The sequence below is a fragment of the Hylobates moloch genome, unplaced genomic scaffold (assembly GCF_009828535.3).
Source record: "Hylobates moloch isolate HMO894 unplaced genomic scaffold, HMol_V3 SCAFFOLD_2, whole genome shotgun sequence".
Classification (NCBI taxonomy): domain Eukaryota; kingdom Metazoa; phylum Chordata; class Mammalia; order Primates; family Hylobatidae; genus Hylobates; species Hylobates moloch.
This window is the reverse complement of record NW_026652277.1, coordinates 49029700-49057005: the sequence shown is the minus strand read 5'-3', so window position 1 is coordinate 49057005 and position 27306 is coordinate 49029700. Positions and strand designations below refer to the sequence as shown.

At 39.5% G+C, this 27306-nt stretch overlaps 1 protein-coding gene across 1 annotated transcript in view; it reads left to right on the top strand.

Moving 5' to 3' along the window:
• The window catches only part of GPAT3 (glycerol-3-phosphate acyltransferase 3), a 71012-nt gene extending 44269 nt beyond the window's left edge, over window positions 1–26743 (top strand). The window contains exons 4-13 of the mRNA XM_032147540.2: window positions 1495–1765; window positions 7209–7283; window positions 8145–8234; window positions 10134–10227; window positions 15116–15231; window positions 17442–17497; window positions 18014–18099; window positions 18650–18778; window positions 19245–19324; window positions 25541–26743. Of these exons, the coding sequence (XP_032003431.1) occupies window positions 1495–1765; window positions 7209–7283; window positions 8145–8234; window positions 10134–10227; window positions 15116–15231; window positions 17442–17497; window positions 18014–18099; window positions 18650–18778; window positions 19245–19324; window positions 25541–25640 (1097 nt within the window). The 3' untranslated portion in view covers window positions 25641–26743. The remainder of the gene's footprint in view (window positions 1–1494; window positions 1766–7208; window positions 7284–8144; window positions 8235–10133; window positions 10228–15115; window positions 15232–17441; window positions 17498–18013; window positions 18100–18649; window positions 18779–19244; window positions 19325–25540) is intronic.
• Window positions 26744–27306: the final 563 nt, after the last annotated feature.

The following is a 27306-nucleotide window of genomic DNA, read 5'->3' as shown; positions in this document are numbered from 1 at the left end:
CTTTATTCTTTGAAGACTTTCTCATTTTTTGTATTCAGTAGTTAGAATTGAATGACAGTAGTCATTTTTCAATTCATAAAAATTTATGCTGCTTTAAAAATTATTGAATTATTTTCTTGATGGAAAATACAATAACAGCACAGAGCAGAAAACCTAATCCTATTGTCTAGAAATAGCCACTTAATGTTTTCATTTTGACATTGTTTCTATGTATATGTATTTCATAGAGCGAAACTATAGTTTTAGATTCTGTCTTTTCTTGATTAACATTTATCAATGGATGCATTTTATATCATTGTTTGGATTAATTATAATGAAGAATTCTACAGTGAACACCCTTGCCTACATTTGCCTACATTTCTAATTATTTTCTGATGACAGATTCCTGGAATTGGAGTTATTGATCATCAGCAAAACTATCTTCAGTCTTTTCATGCCAAACCAACTTTGACAAAATTGCTACTACTTCCGTACTTGTACAAGTTGAATATGAGAGTACCTGTGTCATTTCAAGTCATTGAATTTTATCATTGAATAAAATGCTGCTGATTTGATACTGTAAATAGGCCTTTGTCTAATTCACATTTCTTTTTTCACTAGTGAAAAGTTGTATGATATGAACTATAAATATTCATGTTGTTTCTGTGAACTTTGCTTACTTTTATGCAGGAGGCTGTGTTTTTCTTATTAAATAATTTTCATATATTAAAAAATCGGCTGGGCGCGGTGGCTCACGCCTGTAATCCCAGCACTTTGGGAGGCCGAGGCAGGCAGATCACGAGGTCAGGAGATCGAGACCATCCTGGCTAACACGGTGAAACCCTGTCTCTATTAAAAATACAAAAAATTAGCCGAGCATGGTGGGGGGTGCCTATAGTCCCAGCTGCTTGGGAGGCTGAGGCAGGAGATTGGCGTGAACCCAAGAGGTGGAGCTTGCAGTGAGCTGAGATCATGCCACTGCACTCCAGCCTGGGCGACTGAGCAAGACTCCGTCTCAAAAAAAAAAAAAAAAAAAAAAATCAACTTTTTGCCATTTATGGTGAATCTTTTGCCATTTTGCTTGCTTTTTGATTTTATGGTTTTTGTCAGGGAGAACAGAAGTCTTTGTTTTTACACAATCTAGAGCTATCCTTGGGGAGATAGCTCTAGGAGATAGATGTGTGTGTGTGTGTGTGTGTGTGTGTGTGTGTGTGTGTGAGTTCTTTGTCTAATGGTATGCAGGGAAGAAATCCAAACAAGAGGATTATGGAGGACCAAAAACTCCTCTTTATAATTAACAAAGATCATGGGGTAGAGGCCATTTCATGCAGACACAGTGATTTCACCTCTTTTCCCACTGCAATTGTTTGTCCTTTACTTCTGAAGATGGCTGATGTCACCCATTAAACTTATTTACGTGTTTGGCATATTTAACTTCTACACAGTTAAAGTTGCCCCTTTGGTCAATTCTTCTGTCCTATGGCATTTTCTCATGTCCTGATGCTTTCTTTTAAGGTATTATCCAAAGAGATGAGTCACCCATGGAAAAAGGGCTCTCTGGTCTACGAGGAAGGGACTTTGAGCTGTCTGACGTGTTTTATTTCTCCAAGAAGGGATTGGAAGCCATTGTGGAAGATGAAGTGACCCAGAGGTTTTCCTCAGAGGAGCTAGTGTCATGGAATCTCCTCACAAGAACCAATGTAAATTTCCAGTACATCAGTCTGCGGCTCACTATGGTGTGGGTGCTGGGCGTCATAGTGCGCTATTGTGTCCTACTGCCTCTGAGGTAAGTCATATGCCTGGTAATTTGATGATACGCTTGACTCAGCTTTCTTTTTGAATCATGTACATAATGGCCACGTAAGTGTTCTGTGGTGCTTATTCCACCCATTCCCACGTAGGAAATGCCACCAAACATGACCTCTGCAGGAATGTATGAAGTATCCACTTTTCTTTCACAATTTTTCCCCAAATGAAGTTGTATATTCAGAATCCAATGTATATCTTAGAATCTGGATCCACTTTGCTATTAGAGTCTGAGCTAACTTGAGGATGGAGAGAAAAGGGAAGTGAAGAAGACGAAGAGGAAGAGGAAGAAGAAAAAGAGAGATCATTAACAGTTTCATATTCACTAGAGCATCAACCAAACTGTAAGAGCTGACCGGAACCCACTGCCTTTCTTTGTCAGTCCATAGCACTTCATAATTGCATAAGAGAGAAAAAATTCTTGAGTGTGGTTACACGTGGGAGAGAGCCATTTCGAAGTGTGTTTGTTCCATCCAATTCATTGTGATCACGGACTGCTCTTATTAAAGGGTCCCCACCTGGGTCCCCTTCTGCTTCTGAGCTTGAGTGCCACCTGGTGAGGAGGCAGTGTCAAGCCTAGTTTATGGAAAGCATGGTGTGGAACATGAGTAGAAGGCACTGTGTGGTGGGATGAAGCTGTAAGTGGCTGAGATCTGATTAGCATGGTGGTAGCAGTAGTAGGCACGTATACCAGCCACAACATTATTGTTGATCATCTTGCTTCATTTCCCTGGGCATGGCCTTGGCATCCTCTCAGCAGAGCTTTCCAGGCAGTGGCTACCTGCCAACTAAACTTGGCACATGAATTGAAATCTTTTTACCACCCCCAGGGTGGCCTATGCTTGCCTCATTCAGATTTATTACCAGGGAAAGTATTGCTTAACTACAGGGAAATGCAGATTTCTAAGAAATTATTTCCGGAGTTGTTTTTTTTTTTTTTGCCCATATTGCTAGTTCAGACATTGAGGCATAGTATGTCTTTTGGGAATCATTTCAGCTGTGATAATGAAGCGAAATTCAAGGTTTCACATACACTTTGGCTTGAACCTTAAACTAGTGCCCCCAAAGCAGGGTTTGTGTACTCTGGGAGTGTACAAGACTATCCATTGGCATGCAGGAAGGAAATATTGGAGCTCTTATTTACTAAAAGCTTCTGTTCTGGCTGGGTGCAGTGGCTCACGCCTGTAATCCCAACACTTTGGGAGGCCGAGGAGGGCGGATCACGAGATCAAGAGATCGAGACCATCCTGGCCAACATGGTGAAACCTCGTCTCTACTAAAAATACAAAAGTTAACTGGGCGTGGTGGAGCACACCTAGTCTCAGCTACTCGGGAGGCTGAGGCGGGAGAATCGCTAGAACCTGGGAGGCAGAGGTTGCAGTGAGCTGTGATCACGCCACTGTACTCTAGCCTGGCAAAAGAGCGAGACTCTGTATCAAAAAAAAAAAAAAAGAAAAAAGCTTCTGTTCGCTTTATAACTAGAGCTTCCATTTATTCTGTTTTCATTCTTAAAAAGAAAAAGGCCAGGGGCGTGGTGGCTCACACCTGTAATACTAGCACTTTGGGAGGCTGAGGTGGGCAGATCACTTGAGGCCAGGAGTTCGACTGGCCTGGACAACATGCGAAACCCCATCTCTACCAAAAACACAAAAATTAGCCAGGTGTGGTGATGCGCACCTGTAGTCCCAGCTACTTGGGAGGCTGAGGCAGAGAATTGTTTGAACCCAGGAGGCAGAGGTTGCAGTGAACCAGGATCACGCCACTACACTCCAGCCTGGGTGACAGAACGAGACTCTTGTCTCAAAATAAAAAAAAGAAAAAAGAAAATGAAGCTTGGCCAGGCATAGTGACTCTTGCCTGTAATCCCAGCCCTTTGGGAGGCCAAGGTGGGTAGATCAGTTGAGGTCAGGAGTTCTATATCAGCCTGGCCAACATGGTTAAACTCCATCTGTACTAAAAATACAAAAATTAGCCAGGTGTGGTGGCGCATGCCTGTAGTCCCAGCTACTTGGGAGGCTGAAGCAGGAGAAATCACTTGAACCCAGGAGGCGGAGGTTGCAGTGAGACACTGTATTCCAGCCTGGGTGACAGGGTGAGGTGAGGCTCTATTTCAAAAAAAAAAAAAAAAAAAAAAAAAAAAAAAACAACACCAAAAAGCACATGAAGCTTTAGTCAAGTTTAATATATGGATTGGTTCGTATCCAAGGTAACCTGAAGGAAGAATGAGGAATTCTACAGCACAGTGCTTGAGATGCCCTTGTTTGTTGTTGGTTAGCTTTCACCATGCTGTGGGGGCCCAGAAAATGCTGTTATGATTCCCTTATCTACTAAACAAATGCTCACAAAATAGATAAATGACTTAAAATATTTTTGCAAAGAAACTATGATTTAAGATAATAAAGCAATGTAAACATTTATTACTTCTTGGCCTTTGGGCTAAGATCAAGTGCAGTGATATAAGCATCCAAGAACAAAAAGAAAATGCAGAGTTCAGACTCCTACTCTTAGTAGATACTCTTCACTGTGGAAGAATTGCTTTGTAAATGATTTTTAAAAGAGGCACCTACTACAAAATGAGCTTTTCAAAAACCAGATTGTATTAAGATACATTGTGGTGATGGTTGCACAACTCTGTGAATATGCCAAAAACTATTGAATTGCATACTTTATTTTATTTATTTATTTTTATGATGAGATAGAGTCTCACTCCATCACTCAGGCGCAATCTTGGGTCACTGCAACCTCTGCCCGCTGAGTTCAAGCGATTCTTATGCCTCAGCCTCTCGAGTAGCTGGAATTAGAGGCATGTGCCTCCATGCCTGGCTAATTTTTGTATTTTTAATAGAGATGGAGTTTTGCCATGTTGGCCAGGCTGGTCTCAAACTCCTGACCTGAAGTGATCCGCCTGCCTTGGCTTCCCAAAGTGCTGGGATTACAGGCGTGAGCCAGTGCCTGAACTGAATTGCACATTTTAATGGGTTGAATTGTATAGCATGTGAATTGTATGTCAATAAAGCTCTTAAAAAACAGACTGTGGCTGAAAACTTATGTCATCTATGAGAACTCTAACATTGGCTCACTTAAGCTGGGATACATAATGTTCTGGCCTGTTAATCTAGCAAATAAAAAGTTTCAGTAGTTTTGAACCCAATTGTTAAACATGTTAAAATGAAACTCCTTCTGAGTTAATGGACAGGAACAAGTGATTCTCATTGGGGCAAGATGGCAAAACATTATTTTAAAAGTTTTGCATAATTGATGATGAGATTAAACAATAATTTAGTTATTGCATCAGTAACTGACAAGAAAAAAGAACCTGACCTTCAAATTGCTATGTCAAATCTTTAACAAGATTTAACACCTTATTTATCAAGGTATTTATAGGAAAGCATATTCAAAAAGCTTTCTTCTTGCTCAAAATTATAATAGTATTAATTATATTTATTAGCTGTAGTAATATATCATGTTATTAAGTTATAATTATACAATTGATAATTATAATTATAAAATTAATAATATATATTAATGTATTACTATATTATCGTATTTTGAGTGAGGACAAATTGCAACATTAATATAATTTGAAAATACTATATTTTTAAATAAAAATATTTATAATTTTTTTTACATTCTTTATGTTTCCAGATGTTTTATAATGTACATTATATCGGTACAGCATATGCACATTATTTTAAACATATTGGGGTGCATGTTCAGATGTGTTATTGATGGAGTGTTTCTCCAACTGGGTTAAGACTGCTGCCTTTTACGCTGTTTCCTTTTTTTTTTTGAGACAGTCTCACTTTGTTGCCCAGGCTGAAGTGCAGTGGCACAATCTTGGCTCACTGCAACCAACCCCTGCCTCCTGGGTTCAAGCGATTCTCGTTACAGGAATGTGTCACCATGCCTTCCTAATTTTTGTATTTTTAATAGAGACAGGGTTTCACCATTTGGCCAGGCTGGTCTCGAACTCCTCACCTCAAGTGATCCACTCGCCTGGGCCTCCCAAACTGCTGGGATTATAGCCGTGAGACACTGCTTATTTCTCTTGTTTTAAATAATGCTAAACTGCTATGTTAAATAATAATCTCCTGAAAGACAGAATAACATAATGCTTATGAAAATGAATTCTGAGGCCAGACTCCCTGGGTTCAAATCCTGGCTCTGCTGCTTATTTTCTGTGTAACTTTGGGTAAGTTATTTAGCCTTTCTATGCTCCAATTTTTTCATCTGTAGAATGGGGATAATGATAATATTATTGACTCATAGAGTCTTGGGGATGATTAAATATGTTAAATATAAAAGGTACTTAGAATATTGCCTGGCATATAGTGTTAGCTGTTGCTTCATCATCATCTAATGTAAAACCTGGGATTGGTTAAGACAAACGATTTTATGCTCCAAATATCTGATCAGAAAGTAAAGATAGCTACATGTCAGCAGTAAATGAGCTTCACCCTGGAGAGGGTTACTGTTCCTGACCCTTGACCTTAGGCAGCCACTGTAGCTTCCTCAGACACACAAGGTCCTTCTGATACTGCAGTGGTGGTCCCCTTCGGTCTGCTTACTGAATACCTCACGCATTCAGCAACACGTGTGTGCTCTTCTGGGAACAGGAAGACATAGATAGGCCTCTGGTTTGATTTGAGAGAGTAATGAGATAATCTAAAGTTTCTGCTTTCTCCATTTGACAAAGTAAGATGATTTAAAGAATCTTATTAGTAAAATGTGATTAAACTATTGATTTTTCTTCTCTTTTAACTAAATCCTATTTATTTTGAAAGATTTTAAGTCTTAAATTTCCTTTTTGAATAATTCTATTTACATTTCTAGAAATTACTACTTTCCTTTTGAAGTCATTGGAATGTATATTAAAAGCACTTTTCAAAAAGAAGGCAATGTCTATATGGAGGTTAGAGGTACTTTCAGTCACCTTGTTTGCTAACTTCTGAGTTATCTTGAACCATGCAAAAGGACAACAGTTAGATTTGCATTAAAAGATGTCTAATGGTGATATATTTTGGTGTTCTTATTATGAAAGCACCTTTAAATATATTCCCTTCACTAGCCCTGTTAACCCTTTGGTGATTATATAGATTTAACTTGATAGTTTTGTGAAAATTTCCAGGCCTTCGCTATGCATATACAGACTTGTTACACATGTGTTTGTTGTTGTTTTGCAGATGGCATCATATTCTGTACTTTATTTTGAAACTTACTTTGTTTTTTGCCTCTTAAAATGTGTCGTGGGACATTCTTCCATGTTAGATCTATATAGATTTACCCAGTTATTTTAGTGGCTGCATCATATTTCATCATGTGGATACTCTACAACTTATTTACAGTTTTATTATTTATGAACTTTTTGGTTACTTCCATACTATGTGTCAAAATCTTATATGACCCTCTCTTTTCTTTTTCAGGGTTACCTTGGCTTTCATTGGGATCAGTTTGCTGGTTGTAGGAACTACACTGGTTGGGCAGCTGCCAGACAGCAGGTGAAATATTTCCTTCCATCCAGCCATACATAGGACTGTCTTTTTTCTTAGCTGTGTCCACAAAGAGAATATTTGTTTGATTCCTATGTATTGCATTATTATTATTATTATTATTACTGAGATGGAGTCTCGTACTGTCACCCGGGCTGGAGTGCAGTAGTGCGATCTTGGCTCACTGCCACCTCTGCCTCCTGGATTCAAGAGATTCTCCTGCCTCAGCCTCCTGAGTAGCTGGGATTACAGTCACCCACCACCATGCCCAGCTAATTCTTTGTATTTGTAGTAGAGACAGGGTTTCACCATGTTGGCCAGGGGGGTCTTGAACTCCTGACCTTGTGATTTGCCTGCCTCGGCCTCCCAAAGTGCTGGGATTACAGGTGTGAGCCACCACACCAGGCCGCATTGCATTAAATTTATGTTCTCTACTCATTTATTAGAATCCTGCTCACTTCATCTTCATAGTCTTTGATTTTTTTAAATCATACTTCCATATTAATTGAAAGAAGTTGTTTTTTCAAAGGAGAATTGAAGAAAGAAAATGAACTGAGTTACCTAAGAGAGTCTTATATATTGGCAAGCTCATAAGACCAAGACCAAAGAAGCTTCACTTTATCTTGTTCAGGAATTTGTCATAATAGCCTAGTGGTTTTGAGCTACTTTTCATTAGAGTTATGTCCAGTTTTTTTGGTAGACTTTTGTGATCTAATACTAAATGCACCAATGAGACTATAAGAATTGAACTGTACTGGTTCACCAGAATAGAATGTGGTATGCTGTTGTGAAAAAGCACATTAAAACTTTATTATATTGTTTCTTAAGAGTGCCCAGAATGGCACAATAAAATGTTTCTATTTCCTTCAGCCTCAAAAACTGGCTGAGTGAACTGGTCCATCTGACTTGCTGCCGGATCTGTGTGCGAGCCCTCTCTGGTACCATTCATTATCATAACAAGTGAGTATCTGCTGCCAATGTGCCTGTCTTTTTCTAGGTCAATTCAGCATGAGATTGACAAGGAAGCATTGGAAGTGGTTGGGAGGAAGTGGGGGGAGTCAGAGTGCTTCCAGTGTGTTCATCTCTACTTCTCAGTGTGGCACAGGCATAATGCACAAAAACACTAAATAGCAGTGTTTGCAGAAAGAATATAATAATAAACATGTAGTTGTGCTCAATAATTGGGCATTTATGGTGTGCAGGCCAGACCCTATGTTTCTTGTAGGTCATCCCTATGAGATAGGCACTGTTAACCCATTTTATAGGGGAAGAAATGTAAGCTTTGGGATTTGTTGTTTAGGGTCACAGTGAATAAACAATGGAATCAGGTTTTGAGCCATGTCTCTCTGATTTTAAAAACAATGAAGTTGACAGGTCTCTACTGTGGTGGAAATAGGACTAGACGTGGAGTCTGGAAATGTGGTCTCTATTCTTAGTCCTGCTACTTCTAAAATTCCATAATTGAGCCTTAAAACAAAATTGCGCTTTTCTCGCCCAGAATTGTAGAGAATGAAGGTAGCAAAGGAAAGTAATTAGCTAAGTGAAAGTGATTTTGATTGCATTTGAACTACCTTTCTATTATCTTAATTTTTTTTAGATTTAACATCATTTTAAAAGTTCTAGGCCAAGCCTCTCTTTTTTACTGATTTGGTCTTTCTTTCTCATTTGTAGAAGAGAAACATTTTGCCATTTGGCTTTACCGTGTGGTACCAACATAAAAGACCCTTTAAACATTTTAAATTATATGATGTTGCAATTGGACTGTGAGTTTTAAAGTGAAGAGTAAAAGAAAACACTGGCAGAGGTGCAGTCAGAAGAAACACCTGTAGAAAAGGCACACTTATTACATAAAGAGGAGTTCCTAACTTCTTATAGAATTGCTTCTCATTTTGAAGAAAATATGCTAAATAATTGTGTATTTGGTTCTCTTTCTTCTCTGTATAGGCCCAAACAAAACTACTTTGCTTTATTGGTGTCAAATACTGGTTTCACTCTAGGGTAGAGATCAACAAACTGAACTGGGAGCCCATAGACCAAATCTGGCCCACCAGCTGTTTTCTGTAAATAAAGTTTTGTTGGAACACAGCCGTGCTCATTCACAGCCGTGGCTGCTTTTGTGTCACAACAGTAGAGTCAAGTAATTGTGATAGGCATTGTCTGGCTTGCAAAACTTACAGTATTTGCTGTCTGGCCCTTGATAAGAAAAGTTTGCCAATCTCTGCTCTAGGAGGATAGGAGGGAGGAAATTATGGTGAATTTTCTCTGTGGATTACCATGAAACCACTAAAAGTGATGTATATGAAGATCAAAATAATATGAAAATACTTTAGATTAAATAAGTGAAAGCTAGGTATTATCAATGGAAAAATCATGGGCCCTCTACCACACTCTCATCATACTACCTAGAGATCATCTTTTAAAGATGGGCCCGTGTACCTCCAAACTTAATTTTTAAAAATATACTTAAAAAAGACCAGGCACGGTGGCTCATGCCTGTGATCCTAGCACTTTGGGAGGCCAAGTGGGGCAGATCACTTGAGGTCAGGAGTTCGAGACCAGCCTGGCCAACATGGCGAAACCCTGTCTCTGCTAAAAATATAAAAATTAGCCGGGCCTGATGGCACATACCTGTAATTCCAGCTACTTGGGAGGCTGAGGCAGGAGAATTGCTTGAACTCCCGGAGGCGGAGGTTGCAGTGAGCCAAGATGGCACCAATGCACTCCAGCCTGGGCAACAGAGTGAGACGTGAAAAAAAAATTATATATATGTACACCCACACACTTAAAAAAATAAGATGAGTATTTATATGCTGTGGCTATTTTAGAAGACTTCGAATTTTCCATTGTTTGTAATTGCAGGCAGTACAGACCCCAGAAGGGAGGCATTTGTGTTGCCAACCATACTTCCCCAATTGATGTTTTAATCTTGACAACGGATGGATGTTATGCTATGGTAAGAGCAGCTCATTGATATTTCAAGTAGTTGCATGTTTTATGGATTGATCAAACTTTTTATTTTGGCACAAATTTGCAAGTTGGTTTTATGTTAGAAATTTGACTGTGTTATACTATTGTAGCTATATAAGTTATGTAATATATTTACATGAGGAATATGTAGTGCAAGAAAAGGAAGGAAAAATAGCCATTATATTTAAGATGGTAAAAAATTAACTTACTGAAATGCAGACATTCTTGAGCTTAATAGGACCTTGTAAAGTTGATTCCATTTTCCTTGTAAAATCCCTGCCAGTGTTTAATAATATTTGCAATATTAAATTCTTTCTTTTTACAGTTGCACATATCCCCTAGCCAGCCAATTAGTTCTTTCTTCCTTCAGGGACTTATATGCAATTAAAAGAAATCTGGCTCTTTAATGAGGATCTAGCAAGAAAGGCAAATATTTATATCAAGTTGTCTTCCTCAGTCCTTGCCCACAGCCCCAAAAGAAAAGAAAATGAAACAAACCCAAGAACAAACTACAAAGCCCACAGTAAAACTGTACACCTCAAAATAGCCTTTCTTGGGGATGAATACAGGAATCATATTCTTTTTTTTTTTTTTTTTTTTTTTTTTTCAAATCTGTGTTTTCTGTTGCCCTTGCAAATTTGTCAAGATTTCCTGCATCTCCTTTCTGTGTCAGGTAAATTCTGCAGGATAATTGAAGCTGCATGGTGGTTAAATATGCCTTCAGTTGGTGTTTGGCATAGAATGTCTGGACAAGTGTCCTAGGGGATTGCCTTTCCATATTTTCATGGTGGTGCGTTGGGCTTCAGGGAGAGTAGATGGGTTTTATTTCACTTACCAGTTCCAGGGATTGATAGTCATGGTTTGGTGTGTTTTTCTGAGAAGGCATTTGAAGGGAGCCATTTTTTATTAAATGTCGCTGCAAGTAGGAAGGTGGAGAGTATTGGCATATGTGCAAGTATTTGACTCTGCATGGGTTACACGATCATTAACGGGATTTTGAAGGCCTTTGCAAAAATTTCTCCTTATTGCCATGTGTTTAATCTGTCTAAAATACATGGTCAGATATACAACTCTTGGATACTACATTTTAACACGTTATTAAATTTCTCTAAATAATGGAGCTCTTTCTGAATCTAAGAAAGCATTAGCCACCTTTATGAAAAGACTTATGGGAATTGGTAGTTCTTAATCTTTTCTTAGGTTAGGAATTAGTTGATAGTTATGTACCTTTTTAAAGAAAAAACTAACCATATCTGCATCATACAAACAACAATTTTATGTATAATTTCAAGATGTTTGTGGGTCTCCTTAAAGACCATCCAAGGACCCTCATGTTAATACCCTAGACCCCCCAGCACATTTCTGAGTGTATGTAATAATCCTTGTATTTATGTGGACACTTTCATGCATTATATTTGACCTTCCCTGTAATCCAATCAGGTTAGGTCTGAGATTTTATTACAGATGAGGAAGCAGAGGCTTAGGCAACCAATCTGCCTGTCTAAGTTGATTTTGTGCTGCTATAACAGAATACCACAGACTGTAACTTATAATGAACAGAAATATATTTACTAACAGTTCTGGAGGCTGGGAAGTCCAATATCAAGGTGCCAGCATCTGGCCATGGTCTTCTTGCTGAGTCATCAGATGGTATAAGGCAGAAGGGCCAAAAGCCCAAGAAAGCAAACCTACTCCCAGAGCCATTTTATAAGGGTATTAATCCATCCATGAGGAAAGCACCCTCATGGCCTCAGTATCTCCCATTATGCCTCACCTCCCAAAACCATTGCAAACCATAACACTCCTTGGTCATGGTTTTGTGTTTCAGAAATCATATTCCTCCTGTATTCTGGTCAACAGAGAGTTGAGTATAACCCATTTGTAACCAAGGACCTCAGAACTTTGTTGGCATTTTCTTTACTTTTGGATCATGTATAACTGCAATTACAATATATTAGCCAAAATTTAGAAAAGCATAGTAACTGTAAACTGGCCGGTGGGTTGAGTGTAGAAAACTAAAGCTGATTGAATTTAAATTGGAGGTGGCGTAAGGCAGATGTGTGATGATACCATGCCATTAGCCTCCAGACATCATAATTGGCCTCTTTTGACTAAACATAAACACTGTATTGAAAGAACATCAAAGATCTCTTCTCAGTGACTCTCCTTTTATTAAAAGAAATATATTGTTTAATTGACAAATAAAAATTATATATATTTATAGTATACAACAGGTGTTTCGATAGATGTATACATCGTAGAATGGCTAAATCAAGCTAATTAACATATCCATTACCTCACTCAGTGACTTTTCTAGTCTTGTTTTTCCTTCTAGACAAAGACCTCTACTTTTTTAAATTTAGAAATATTTTCAAGCTTTCAGAAAAGTTGTAATAATAAGGAAATCACATTAGAACACCCTTATGCCCTTTATCCACATTTACCTATTGGTAACATTGTGCCTCATTTGCTTTGTCATTTGCTTTCTCAGGTACTGGGAAAAGCTCTCTTCTTCTGTCTCTCCCTATAAAAATGTGGGTAAAATGTTTGTATTTTTAATATATGTATATTTAAAATTTCTTTTTTTTTGAGATAGCACCTCACTCTGTTGCCCAGGCTGGAGTGCAGTGGCGTGATCTCGGCTCACTGCAACCTCCGCCTCCCAGGTTCAAGTGATTCTCCTGCCTTAGCCTCCCTAGTAACTGGGATTACAGGTGCCCACCACCATGCCCAGCTAATTTTTGTAGTTTTAGTAGAGATGGGGTTTCGCCATGTTGGCCAGGCTGGTCTCAAACTCCTGACCTCAGGTGATCCACCCACCTTGGCCTCCCAAAGTGCTGGGATTACAGGTGTGAGCCACTGAGCCAGGCCTTTTTTTTTTCTTTTTTTTTGAAACATAGTCCTCATGTGTCGTCCAGGCTGGAGTGCAGTGGTGTGATCTCGGCTCACTGCAACCTCCGCCTCCCAGGTTCAAGTGATTCTCCTGCCTCAGCCTCCCAAGTAGCTGGGATTACAGGTGCCCATCACCACACCCAGCTAATTTTTGTAGTTTATGGTAGGGATGGGGGTTCACCATGTTGGCCAGGCTGGCCTTGAACTCCTGACCTCAAGTAATCCTCCCACCTCAGCCTCCCAAAGTGCTGGGAATACAGGTGTGAACCACCACGTCTGGCCTATATTTACTATTTATTTCTAATATTTACATTGGAAATCTGAATACATCCAACTCTTAAGGTTCTTTCTTGCTTTCCTTCAATTCATATTTGTATCTCCCGTTTTCATAGTGAAAATCCTGTTTCCCAACAATATCAATATGTTTACTCATTTTCTCAGTTCTATGATACATCTAAAATTATTTCAGAATTGCTTCACTACTACAAAAAAAAAGGTAGTAAAAAGAGTTCAGGATGTTTTGCAGTTCATACAATGCCATCCGAGATGGAGGGTATGTGGTTAGATACCGTCTTTGTAAGTTTTTTGGATGTTTCCTCCTTCCTTTACTGCTGTTCTTTTATTCATTTAAAATACAATTGGATTCATTGGCTTCATGGCTTCAGTTTGCTTTAGTTTGTCATTCGCTCCTTACTGATTTAATTTTTTTTGAATATGTAGGGTATCAATATGCTTCCAAATGTCAAAACTAAACAGAAAAGGTATACTCATTGAAGTGCCACTACCTTCCATGTTCATTCCATCCCATTCCTTCCTACTCTTGTAGGTTCATTGACTTTGGTTATCCTTTCTGTATTTCTTTTTGTAGAGATAAACACATGTATGCGTATTATTTCCCCTTTAGTCTTATACAAAAGGTAGCATACTGTATTTGTTCTTTTGTCTTTTTCATTTAACAATATCTCCTGGAAATTACTCTTTATCAGTCATAGAGATCAACCTTGCTCTGTTCCCAGCTGCATAGTGCTCCATTATTTGTATGTGCCATTATCTATTTATCTAATTTCTTATATTTGGACATTTAGGTAGTTTCTAATATTTTGCCCTAACAAGTAATGCTGTAGTTAATAGCCTTGTGCATATATATTTTCATTTTGTTGGAAGTATATCTTCAGGGTAAATTTCTAGGAGAGGAATTATTGAAATGAAAGATGAGTGTGCGTGCAATTTTTTTTTTTTTTTGAGACGGAGTCTTTCTCTGTCCCCCAGGCTGGAGTGTAGTGGCGTGATCTCGGCTCACTGCAAGCTCCGCCTCCCGGGTTCACGCCATTCTCCTGCCTCAGCCTCCCGAGTACCAGGGACTACAGGCGCCCGCCACCACGCCCGGCTAATTTTTTGTATTTTTAGTAGAGACGGGGTTTCACCGTGTTAGCCAGGATGGTCTCGATCTCCTGACCTTGTGATCCGTCCGCCTCGGCCTCCCAAAGTGCTGGGATTACAGGCTTGAGCCACCGCACCCGGCCGAGTGTGCATGCAATTTTGTAGATGTTGCCAAATTTCTTTCCATTTGTGTTGTAATCTGTTCCCTTCCACCAAGCAATGTATGAAAGTTATCCATAGACTTACGTCAGAGTGTACTGTCAAGCTTTTAAATCTTTGTCAGTGTTTTGATGGGTTTGAAAAGGTATTTCAGTGTAGTTTTAATTTGCATTTCTCTAATCTTGACCAAGTTGAAAAACCTCTACTTTTTGAAGTTAGAGGATTGCTAGCACAGCAACATAACTTAAAATTCAAAGGTGCTACTAAAGAATACCTTTTTGCTTACATTTGGCCTTTCAGACTATTTGATCAGACTAAGAACTTCAGTCAGTAGAAGGCCAATCTTATTTTTGAGTGGAGAATAGAAATTTGTTGGTACTTAAAAAACTTTCTTTGGACAACTGTGCCTTTTACATTTTTTCATTTTCTTATGGTACTTCTAGGTTGGCCAGGTTCATGGCGGCTTGATGGGAATTATTCAGAGAGCTATGGTCAAGGCTTGTCCTCACGTCTGGTTTGAACGCTCAGAAATGAAGGATCGACACCTGGTTACTAAGAGGTAAGCAGTGGAATTACTCAGCATTCACTGGAGTAGCATAAAAGCTGATCAATCTTGGCCTTGCTACCAAAGAGGACCGAGCAGCACTGAGTCTCAAAACTAAAACAGGGCCAGGCGCAGTGGCTCACGCTTGTAATCCCAGCACTTTGGGAGGCCGAGGCGGGCGGATCACGAGGTCAGGAGATGGAGACCACGGTGAAACCCCGTCTCTACTAAAAATACAAAAAAAATTAGCCGGGCGTGGTGGCGGGCGCCTGTAGTCCCAGCTACTCGGGAGGCTGAGGCAGGAGAATGGCGTGAACCCGGGAGGCGGAGCTTGCAGTGAGCCGAGATCGCGCCACTGCACTCCAGCCTGGGCGACAGAGCGAGATTCCATCTCAAAACAACAACAACAACAACAAAAAACTAAAACACAGCTCTGTTTGCTGTTGGATTTTTCTGGCAAATCACCTGTCTTAGCCAGATTTTTTAAAAATGTAATTCTGTAGTCATGGTGGGATATATGATGGGATTAGAAGGCCAATGTATTTATATTGCTGTGACTTAGATATAGTCCAGTCACTGAATTTTCAAAGATAAAAATTACCACCTTTAAATTAGATATGATCTCACTTGAGTATGAACAATTAAAAAAAAAATTAGATATGTATACTTTACCTCAATAAAAAATATATAAAAAAGAAAAAAAAACCACCTTGAAGGTTAAATATTTGATAACTACTTGCTAAATATATGATTGATTAAGTGTTTGCTGAATGATTGTTATCACTTAAATCCAGCTAGAAGCTGGGCATGGTGGCTGACATCTGTAATCCTAGCACTTTGGGAGGCCAAGGTAGGAGAATGGCTTGAACCCAGGAGTTCAAGACCAGCCTGGGCAATATAGTGAAACCTCATCTCTACAAAAAATAAATAAAATTAGCCAAATGTGGTGGCATATGCCTGTGGTCCCAGCTACTTGGGAGGAAGGATCACTTGAGACCATGAGGTTGAGGCTGCAGTGAGCTGAGATTACACTACTGCCCTCCAGCCTGGGCAACATGGGGAAACCTTGTCTTAAAAAAAAAAAAAAAAAAAAAAGAAGATCCAGCTAGAGGCAGAGGAATGGGAGAAGGAACCTCTGGGGTTTACGGTAGAGATGAACTACCAGAAACCTTTATTAGGAAACAGCTTTTGGCCCGAGGCCTTTAACTGAAGGCACGTTGGTTATCGCTTCTATAAACACAAAGGTGGTCCATTACTCTTAAGAATATAATGAAAAGTACTTGCTGAATCTGCTTCAAATTATAAAAATGATTCCCTATCTTGAGATCATTTGGCAGTGGGACACTCTGGCAGCTGCAGTCTGGCTCCCTCAGCCCTTACCAGCTCTGGAGAGAACAGTTGGGAATACAGGGTTGGTTGCAGGGAGGACAGGACCTAAGCCTGGAAGAATGTCAGTCTTTCTCAGCTTCATGGTGTGCAAATGGAAAGTTCAACCTGAATCATTTAAGGATTGTCTTGTACTTAATGGCCATAATGCAGGTAGGTCCAGCAACCCAATATTCCCATTTTTCAGATGAGGAAACCTAAGTACATGGAGAAGAGCACAAAGCTCATGACAGAGAGGCTCCAGAGTCCATGTCAAATGACTGTCTAATATTCTTTTTTAAGAATAGGCGAAGACACTGAAAATCACTTACTTTAGTCCAGGCACATTGGCTCATGCCTGTAATCCCAGCACTTGGGGAGGTTGAGGCGGGTAGATCGCTTTGGCTCAGGAGTTTGAGACCAGCCTGGGCAACATGGTGAAATGCCATCACTACAAAAAATACAAAAACTTAGCAGGGCGTGGTGGTGCATATCTGTGGTTCCAGCTACTTGGGAGGCTGAGGAGGGAGGATTGCTTGAGCTCAGGGTGTGGAGGCTGCAGTGAGCTGAGATCATGCCACTGCACTCCAGTCTGGATGAAAGAATGAGACCCCATCTCAAAAAAAAAAAAAAAAAAAAAAAAAAAAGACTTACTTTGAAATTAGAGAAATTATAATGGTGCAGATCTTCTTATACTTTTTTGGAAAGGAAACAACTCAAATGTATTTCTTTTACCTGTATCTCAATTATTTTCTCCTTGTTGCTTCACAATTGTGTCAGTAAAGTGCAAAGAATATCAAAAAGGACATCCATCTCTCTCTTTATAAAGGCAGAATTTTGATCCTTTTTTTTTTCCATAGACTAAAAGAACATATTGCTGATAAGAAGAAATTACCCATACTAATTTTTCCTGAAGGTAAGAATGGGCCTGCCTACCGAGCTGTAGTTGATAACAACAAACCATCAAAAGTGTGTGAGGAATAGAACCGCCATGGAATTGGCAACCTTAGCCCAGATCTCTGCCTTTAGAGGAATGAGATGGCATTCTCTGAGTTATTAATTCCTTGCTTTCTTTTGAGACTTGATAGAAGTCATGTTACCTTTTTAATTCAAAAGTCATTTCTGGGTAGTGAACTGAGAGCAGAATTGTCCATGACTTTAAGGGTTGCATGTATTGAAATTTCACCTGTTGAGGAGTTGTTCCCATAGGCCCATAGAGTGTTCAGTAGAAAAGTAAAAGCTTGTTGTTAAACCTGCTTAGTTAGAACTATCGGATTACTACCTTGGCAGGGGTTCGTTTGTGATATGGTAGTACGATGCCTGTAATTTTGATATTTTAAATTATTTTATATCAAAACAATTTCTTTAAAAATTTATTTTTAAAATGACTGCCTTTAAAAATATTCACGCTCCTACCCTCACCCCCTTGCAGGAACTTGCATCAACAATACTTCAGTCATGATGTTTAAAAAGGGGAGCTTTGAAATTGGAGGAACCATACATCCAGTTGCAATTAAGGTAAAACAGATACCATAAGAATAATAATTATTATAAAGATATTTGATTGGTAATTTTATTTTGGTAGCATTTCAAACTTAAAATTTGCAAGAACGAGGAACACCAGTTTTCGGATGCACCAGTCCTCCGCACTTTGCCTCCCCTCTTTCTCATGCACTCGCTCTCTATCCGCAGATAGACGTGTACTGGGTGACTCTGTGCCAGGCGTTGTATTTGCTTCTAGTGTTAAGTGAAACAGATTCTCTGTTCCTGCTTTCATCAGCCTTCTAGTTAAGTGTGGAGACAGATATTTAATAGTCATGTAAATAACTCTTGTTGGTGCGCTCTTTGGTTCTATTTAGAAAAGCAGTCAGCTCTAGTCAGACGTGTTAGCTGGCCCAGTTTACTTTCTTTTTTCTTTTTTTTTGATAAATTCTATCAAGTGAAATAACTTCTCTTTTCCTTAGAGTCTGATAAAGCTGTTTGGCCTACCACCTTTAAAACATTGGGCATGGATGAGAAACCACCCTTAGTTCATAACTGAGATGTATTTTCTTTTCTTTTTTCTCAGTATAACCCTCAGTTTGGTGATGCATTTTGGAACAGTAGTAAATACAACATGGTGAGCTACCTGCTTCGAATGATGACCAGCTGGGCCATCGTCTGTGACGTGTGGTACATGCCCCCCATGACCAGAGAGGTATTCCTTAGCTAATACTTTATCTAATCAGGTAGAGGCAAGGAGACCTTCACCTGAAAATCTGGGTGTCTCCCTTCTCCATGTCATGCTTTTCTGCTTTCTCAGCAAATGAGTCATTTTTTTAATAATGTATTTAGCTCACTTTAAATCAGACCATTTTATATTTAGAGATTATTTTCCATGATGGTTTTATAATTGCTGTTGGTTTATTGAACCTATAGATATTATCTTGGGTAAGACTAATAAAGAGCGTAATAAATATATGCACATGGTAAAAAAATTAAACAATACAGCACTGCATTTTCTTGATAGAACAAATGATATTTGCCATGATTGATTAAGAATAGAAAGCATTTGAGCTGAAATATGAATCTTATATTTTAAAACAAATACAAATGATTATGAGATGGTATTAAAAACTTGATAACTAAGATATTCTTGCAATTTTTTTTTTTTTTTAAACCAGGAAGGAGAAGATGCAGTCCAGTTTGCTAACAGGGTTAAGTCTGCTATTGCTATACAAGGAGGCCTGACTGAACTTCCCTGGTAAGAGATCTTTCAGAAGTACTATCACTTTTTTTTTTTTTTTTTTTTGAGAGAATGCCTCACTCTTTTACCCAGGCTGGAGTGCAGTAGCATGATCGTAGTTCACTGTAGCCTTGACCGCCTGGGCTCAAGGGATCCTCCCATATCAGCCTCCTGAGTAGCTGGGACTACAAGTGCTTGCCACCATGCCCAGCTATTTTAAAATTGTTTGTAGAGATGGGGTGTCCCTGTGTTGCTCAGGCTGGTCTCAAACTCCCAGGCTTGAACTCCTGCCTAAGCCTCCCAAAGTGCTGGGATTACAGTCATGAGCTACTGTTCCTGGCCTTTTTTTTTTTTTTAATTAAAAAAATCACTGGTAATAATGTCATTTATTATTCTAGTCAGTTATAGGTTTAGCTGAAAGTAATAATGGTTTATATATAACAATGGCTTAAGTAAGATAGAAGTTTATTTCTCACTTAAACATAACCAGTCAAGGCTGGTAACGGCTCAGTCTGTGTTGCTTTACTCTCCTCAATTTGTGCTTCTCTTATGGTCTAAGATGGCTGTTCCAACTCTACTCAGTGTGTACAGCAAATGGCTATGAGGAAGGAATTTTAAAAAGGACACACCCATCTCTAAGAGCACAAGCTGAGAGTTGTATATCCCACTTATACTTGTATCCATTGGCTATACTCAAGTCATGTGATAACACCTAGCTGCAAAGGAAGCTGGAGAATGTAGTCTTTGTTCTGGGTGGCCATATGCCTATCTCACATTTAGGGTTCTTTTTCTGATGAAGAAAGGGGGAATGGATTTGCGAGTGGGGTGGGCATTGGGAGGCAGGGGGCTACTTACAGGCTCATTCATATTTAACTCTAGCTATAACTATATTTTAAGAAAACTGAACAACTTGAAAAGGGAAATAAGTGAAATATTTTAGTTATGGATCGCTATGGCTTTAGTTTTTGTTTGTTTGAGGAAGATTGAATGTAGGTGAATGTATTAGTCCGCTTGGGCTGCCAGACAAAATACAGTAGTCCCCTCTGGATAATGGGGGATATGTTCCAAGTGCCCTAGTAAATTCCTAATACTATGGATAGTACAAATCCTATATAGACTATGTTTTTTCTATATGTACATAGCTATGATAAAGCTTAATTTATAAATTAGTAATAGAGATTAACAACAATAACAACTGATAAAATAGAACAATTATAATAGTACACTGACTAATAAAAGTTATGTGAATGTGGTCTGTCTCTTTCTCAAAATATCTTAATATTTTCAGACCATGGTTGACTGTGGGTAGCTGAAACTATGGAAAGCAAAACCTTGGATAAGGGGGGAGTTATTGTACCACAGATGGGTGGCTTAAACAGCAGAAATTTATTTTCCCACCGTTCTAAAGGCTGGAAGTTTGAGATCAGGGTGCAGCATGGTCAGTTTTTGATAAGTGCTCTCCTCTTGTGTTGCAGATAGCTGCATTCTCCTGTGTGCTTACATGATCTCTTCTTTGTGCAGACATGAAGAGAGAGTGCAAGTTCTCTAGTGTTTCTTTTTCTAAGGGCACTAATCCCATCATGAGTGCCCCACCCTCATGAGCTCATCTAACCCTAATTACCTCCCAAAGGATCCATCTCCAGATAGCACCACATTGGTAGTTAGGGCTTTAACATATGAATTTTGGGGGGGACAAAAACATTCAGTCTATATCAGTGAAGGTTAACTATACCTACATTATAATGGGGGATTGAATTATTATTATTATTTTTTGAGATGGAGTCCTCTCTGTCACCCAGGCTGGAGTGCAGTGCTGCAATCTGGGTCACTGCATCTTCTGCCTCCTGGGTTCAAGCAATTCTCCTGCCTCAGCCTCCTGAGTAGCTGGGACTACAGGCATGCACCACCATGCCCGGCCAATTTTTTTTGTATTTTTAGTAGAGATGGAGTTTCACTATGCTGGCCAGGCTGCCCTCCAACTCCTGACCTCAGGTGATCTGCCTCAGCCTCCCAGAGTGCTAGGATTACAGGCGTGAGCCACCGAGCCTGGCCGGGAGATTGGATTCTTACTTACATACAGGATGTTAAATTAGCAGGCTGTTACAAAACAGTCTATACTTCAAGCCCTATACAGTTAATAAAGTCCCTGCTGTCTTTTTTGGTGTTTCAAAAACACTTTGCATGAACAGTTTATTTGAGGCAATTGTAGCAATGTTTCTAGGAGCAGGATTTGGCCAACTGAGTTAGGCTGTCAGCCAGGAAACCAAGGACCCTCCTGAACCAGCAGAAGATGGTTTAAGGTGTCTGCCTCTCGAAGAAGGGCTGGCTAGATACGATACAGTAAGCATTCACTTCACATCATTGATAGGTTCTTGTAGGCTGTGACCTTAAGCAAAATGACTTTATAGTAGGTTCTTGAATAAATAACATCATTTTGTTCAATGTTGTTTCTTTATAATGTTGATGAGAAAAAATATTGAGTTTTGTTTTACATCATTTTGTTTAAAGTTGCAGTTTCTAAGAACCTATCAACAATGTTCAGGGAGGACTTACTGTACTCCGTTATGCAAGGGTGGGGAATATCACTAAAATATTTATCCATTCACGTAGCATGAATACAACTAATTGCGTCCAGGTAAACCAGTTTCTGATATCCATTATGCAAATTAACAAACCACTAATTTCTACAGTGAAAACTCATTTCTAAAATTTGTTATGCAACGTCCTGGTGCAGTGGCTCATGCCTGTAATCCCAGCACTTTGGGAGGCTGAGGTGGGTAGATCACCTGAGTTTAAGAGTTCGAGACCAGCCTGGGCAACATGGAGAAACCCTGTCTCTACAAAAAGAATACAAAAATTAGCTGGGCGCCATGGCACGTACCTGTAGTCCCAGCTACTCGGGAGGCTGAGGCCGGAGAATCCTTGAACCCAGGAGGTCAAGGCTGCAGTGAGCTGAGATCGTGCCACTGCACTGCAGCCTGGGTGACAGAGCGAGACTCTGTCTCAAATAAATAAATAAACAAATAAATAAAATTTGTTATGCTAATTAACAAAGCTTGAGAAATCGATGGGCAATAAAGATAAAGATAGCTGAAGCCATTAGTGGCGTCTCTGAAAGGCGGCCTTCTGATTAAATGCTAGCTGACCACCCTGGAGTATGAGTTCTTGACTAACAAGGTGTATGACTTGAGTTCCATACACCCTGGAGTATGAAACTGACTAGTCCTAAGGTATAGGTTAAGACTAAACATTTGTATTACACTGTCTACATTGGAATATGTTAAACTAAATGACAGAATGATAGCATCACAAAACTATATAAAATGACCTTGGTCCACAAATGTCCTATAACCCGTGGTCATATGTGCAACTGGGTTCCTTTTCCTTATTTAAAACTCTTTACTTGGCCGGGCGCAGTGGCTCACGCCTGTAATCCCAGCACTTTGGGAGGCTGAGGCGGGCAGATCACGAGGTCAGGAGATCGAGACCATCCTGGCTAACATGGTGAAACCCTGTCTCTACTAAAAATACAAAAAATTAGCCGGGCGTGGTGGCGGGCGCCTGTAGTCCCAGCTACTTGGGAGGCTGAGGCAGGAGAGTTGCTTGAACCCGGGAGGCGGAGCTTGCAGTGAGCCGAGATCGCGCCACCGCACTCCAGCCTGGATGACAGAGCAAGACTCCGTCTCAAAAAAAAAACAAAAACAAAAACAAAAAAAATCTCTTTACTCACTCTTTATCTTACCTGACACTCAGCCCTCCTGCTCCTACCCTGAAGTCAGTGTCTGTAGTCTCAGACACAGAGGAAGGGAAGAAAGCCTTGAGGGACAAGAACAACCTAGGGGAGTCAGCCAAGTACTGACTCTCCATCAGAGAGGCTGAACTAAATCCGTCAAAAATGATCCTCGGAATAGTCCAGTTTCCTTTTTTCAGGCCATATGCAATTGTATAATAAAATTACTTTTAATTACCTAGCCTCTTAAAAAAAAGAAAGTGGCCTCATTGCCTTTCTAGATATGTTTGTCATGTACCTATTGGTTATGAATTAACATATCTAGATTGTTTTTTCATAGATTGAGTGAAAATATAATTTTATGATCTTAAACTGGCTCTTATATATGGCTGCTCCCTTTCTTAAGAACTAAGACCTGCTGCCATTGCAAATGGGAATTGGATAAAATTTTGAAGTCTCTAGGGGTGGCAAGTCACAGTTTAAGTGCTTAGAACAGCATGAGGTTTACTGGGTGCTTGGGAAGGAGAATTGTACAAAATGATGTCAGATTGCTCAAGACTTAAATTTTTGCCTGTTTTGGGCTTGGATCTCGTGAAAGGAGAAAGGCTTTTCTTATTTCTTTAGTTTTCTTAGTTCTCACTATTCAGAATTCAGGTAAGTGCTGTTAATAGAAGAAGCTCATTGGATAAAAGAGGCTTATGTGGACAATTCTGTGGACCTAACAACAGTTTATAATCTTGTTTCATGAAAACCTCCCACAACTGACCCCCTGGATGATTTGTGGATCACAGTCTGTTTTTAAGTTGAGGACTTATTGCTGTGTCTTAGATTTGACTCTAGATGCCAGAACATTGCATTTGTCTCAAGCCGGTGTCTCTATGGAGGTCAAGTTCTATCCACATGGCATTGAGTTCACTGGCTAACCTATGATCATTCATCATCATCAGAAAGCATTTGGTAAACATGTCTGCTTAACTGGGTTAAAATTAAACAGTCAGAGTATAAAGTAAGCAAGTTCTTAATCCATGCTCTCCTAGCAGTTAAAATCTAAAACTTTAGATTAGGAGCCAGATAGTGACCTATGATAGTCCAAACTACTCCCAGTAACTCCAGTTTGTTGTTTCTTTATGTGTAGTCCAAAGAAGGAAAAGCATGCAGAGTTCTTATACCCAGGCAGGCACCCTGCAGAGAGTTCAAAGATTTACAGGCTCTGAATGACGAAATGCTGCTTACACAGGCACTTCTGGTTGAATGCAACTTATGATTTTGGTGTTTTATTCTGAGTCTGTTTTGGAATATAAAAGATTATAAATGCTGGAAATATAGTGCTTTGAATGAAAATACAACTTGTTAGACCGGGCACGGTGGCTCACGCCTGTAATCCCAGCACTTTGGGAGGCCGAGGCAGGCAGATCACCTGGGGTTGGGAGTTCGAGACCAGCCTGGCAAACATGGAAAAACCCGTCTCTACTAAAAATACAAAATTAGCCGGGCGTGGTGGTGCATGCCTGTAATCCCAGCTACTCGGGATGCTGAGACAGGAGAATCACTTAAACTCGGGAAGTGGAGGTTGCGGTGAGCCAAGATTGCCATTGCACTCCAGCCTGGACAACAAGAGCAAAACTCTGTCTCAAAAAAAAAAAAAAAAAAAAAATACAACTTGTTAAACATAGATAGGGTTATATTTGAACAATGATTTATCTTTTTTGAATAATCATTTATCTGTAAGAAATTTACCCACACATATACAGTACCCTTACCGTTTCTTCTGTGTATATTTTAAATTTTCCTGTGGTTTTCTAGTAAGACATAGGTAGATGGAAAACCAGTATTTTGTTTTCCTTAAGGAACCATATAGAGAAATAATCCTAGTTTTAATAATCCTTGTTTCAATCCAATTTTTGTTTGTTTGTTTGTTTGTTTTTGAGACGAAGTTTCGCTCTTGTTGCCCAGGCTGGAGTGCAATGGCGTGATCTCGGCTCGCTGCAACCTCCGCCTCCCAGGTTCAAGTGATTCTCCTGCCTCAGCCTCCCAAGTAGCTGGGATTATAGGCATGCACCACCATGCCCAGCTAATTTTGTATTTTTAGTAGAAACAGGGTTTCACCATGTTGGCCAGGCTGGTCTCGAACTCCTGATCTCAGGTGATCCACCTGCCATGGCCTCCCAAAGTGCTGGGATTACAGATGTGAGCCACTGTGCCTGGCCAATCCAAATATTTAATACACCACCCCTTAACTTCTAAAGAAACTGAGTTGGGGATATTGTTACTTATTTTAACCAAACATCAGAGAGATTGTTCCTTCCTCAAAGTAATGTATATTTGGCAAGTGGTAGGGCAGAGACTGAAACCTGGGTCTTCCTGTTTCCAAATCCAGTGTTCTTTCCCTTGTTTCATCCCAGCTGCCTAAGCATCATGGTATCGTGCAGCATGTAATTATTAAGTTAACTCTTTTAAATCACCGCTGTAAAGTATCTTTTATGTATTTGTCTTTCTGTTCGCAGGGATGGAGGACTAAAGAGAGCAAAGGTGAAGGACATCTTTAAGGAAGAGCAGCAGAAAAATTACAGCAAGATGATTGTGGGCAATGGATCTCTCAGCTAAGAGGATAGATGACAGCTTTTAGATCTAGAACTAGCCCTTAGAAATGGAATGGCTTTATTTTTTGTTTTGTTTTTATTATTGTTAATCTTTTCTACAGAATGATTGTCTCTACCTCTTTATGCCAGAGGCAGAACCTACAGGTGCCCTTTTTGGCTTTTGTTGTTGTTGTAACATTAGCCCCATGGATTTTAAGGTGGTTTACTGAGTTAAAACAGATTCTGCTTTTGTAAAATGACGGCGTCACTGTGGACCGAATGAAATATTTGTATAGAAAAAAGCGCTTGTAAAGTGTGTTTGGAACTCATTGATGGGGTAATTCTCCAAAAATGCCCAAACTCTCTTTCTGTAATTAGTCTTGCCACTTTCTTCAGTCACTTAAATGGTGGGATTACACATCAGTGCAAGATGACCATTATGGTTATGGTCTACTGCAAGGTTGAAAGGAAAAATGGAGGATTGTATTTAGGAAAAGGGACAACTTTGTGGCCACCTGCTCTGAAAGTCAAAAGGAAATGTAAATTAATGTTATTAGTGTGTTGGAAGAGAAATACTATTCAGTAAGCTTTGCCAGAGAAAAGTGAGTCAAAGTTAATATGTGTGTGCATTTATATGTAGGCAGCTCGTAGACCACATTTTAGCCAGCGACTGGTAACAAAGAGCTTAGTTTTCCTTGTGTGAATGCTGTAGATCTATACCTAGTACCCCTCCCATCTACTGACTTGTTTGTTTTTGTAACCAAACACATTTTCAGATAGAAGGAGCCTTAAAAAAAGAAATCACATTGAGTAACTACAGTATGAATGAATGAGAATGTGTGGAGTTACCCCTCACCCTCCATCCCTTTGTGGTTTATTCCCAAAGTTTCCCAGTCTCTTAAACAGAAAAATGACTGATATAATTACTTTTTGGAAACTGAGCCTTAATTTTTTTTAGAGGGGGAAAAAAGTTTTCCCCAACTCACACAGCGTAAGCAATGTTTGACAGCAATATAATACCGTTGTAAACTACTGAGAGTATTGTATCTGTTCTGGTAACCATGTACAGAATGTGAAACTGTCTTATGAATGTAAATAAATTCTATATTTCTAATTGTGTGTTGCATTATCCCCCCTTCTCTTCCCCCCTTTTCTGGTTTTGAGTAAGTTAAATTCTTTCTTATTACAAACAAGGGTTGTTTGTTTTTCATTTCAGTGACATAGTTAGATTTTATTGGACTGGAACAAATGGGAAACAAGAACATGAGCCACTGATTCTCCCCCTCCCCTCCCCCCGCTTAAATCTTTTTTTCAGTCTAGTTATTTGGACTCTGGCCCTGTGAACTCCACCTTGAGCAATGTCGCAGACTACAGTTATTTTGCAGGTGAATTAAGGCAATTATATCTAACTATCTAGGTAGGCCTGGCATAGCACTATCAGTATATACTCTTCTTATCTATCTAGCTAGTTGGATTTCATCCCAAAAGAAAACTTGCAGATAGGTTACTCTCATGGCCATCCACCTCTCTGTTCTCACTCTCCCCACTTTCCCTTTGTTGTTTGGTGAAATTTTGCCCCACAAACTCTATTAGGAGTGATCTTGACTGAAAATTAGCAAATCCAAATATGTATGTTGGGTGACTTTTTGTCTTAATTTTTTTCCTCAGAAAAAGGAGTGCAATTTTTTTTT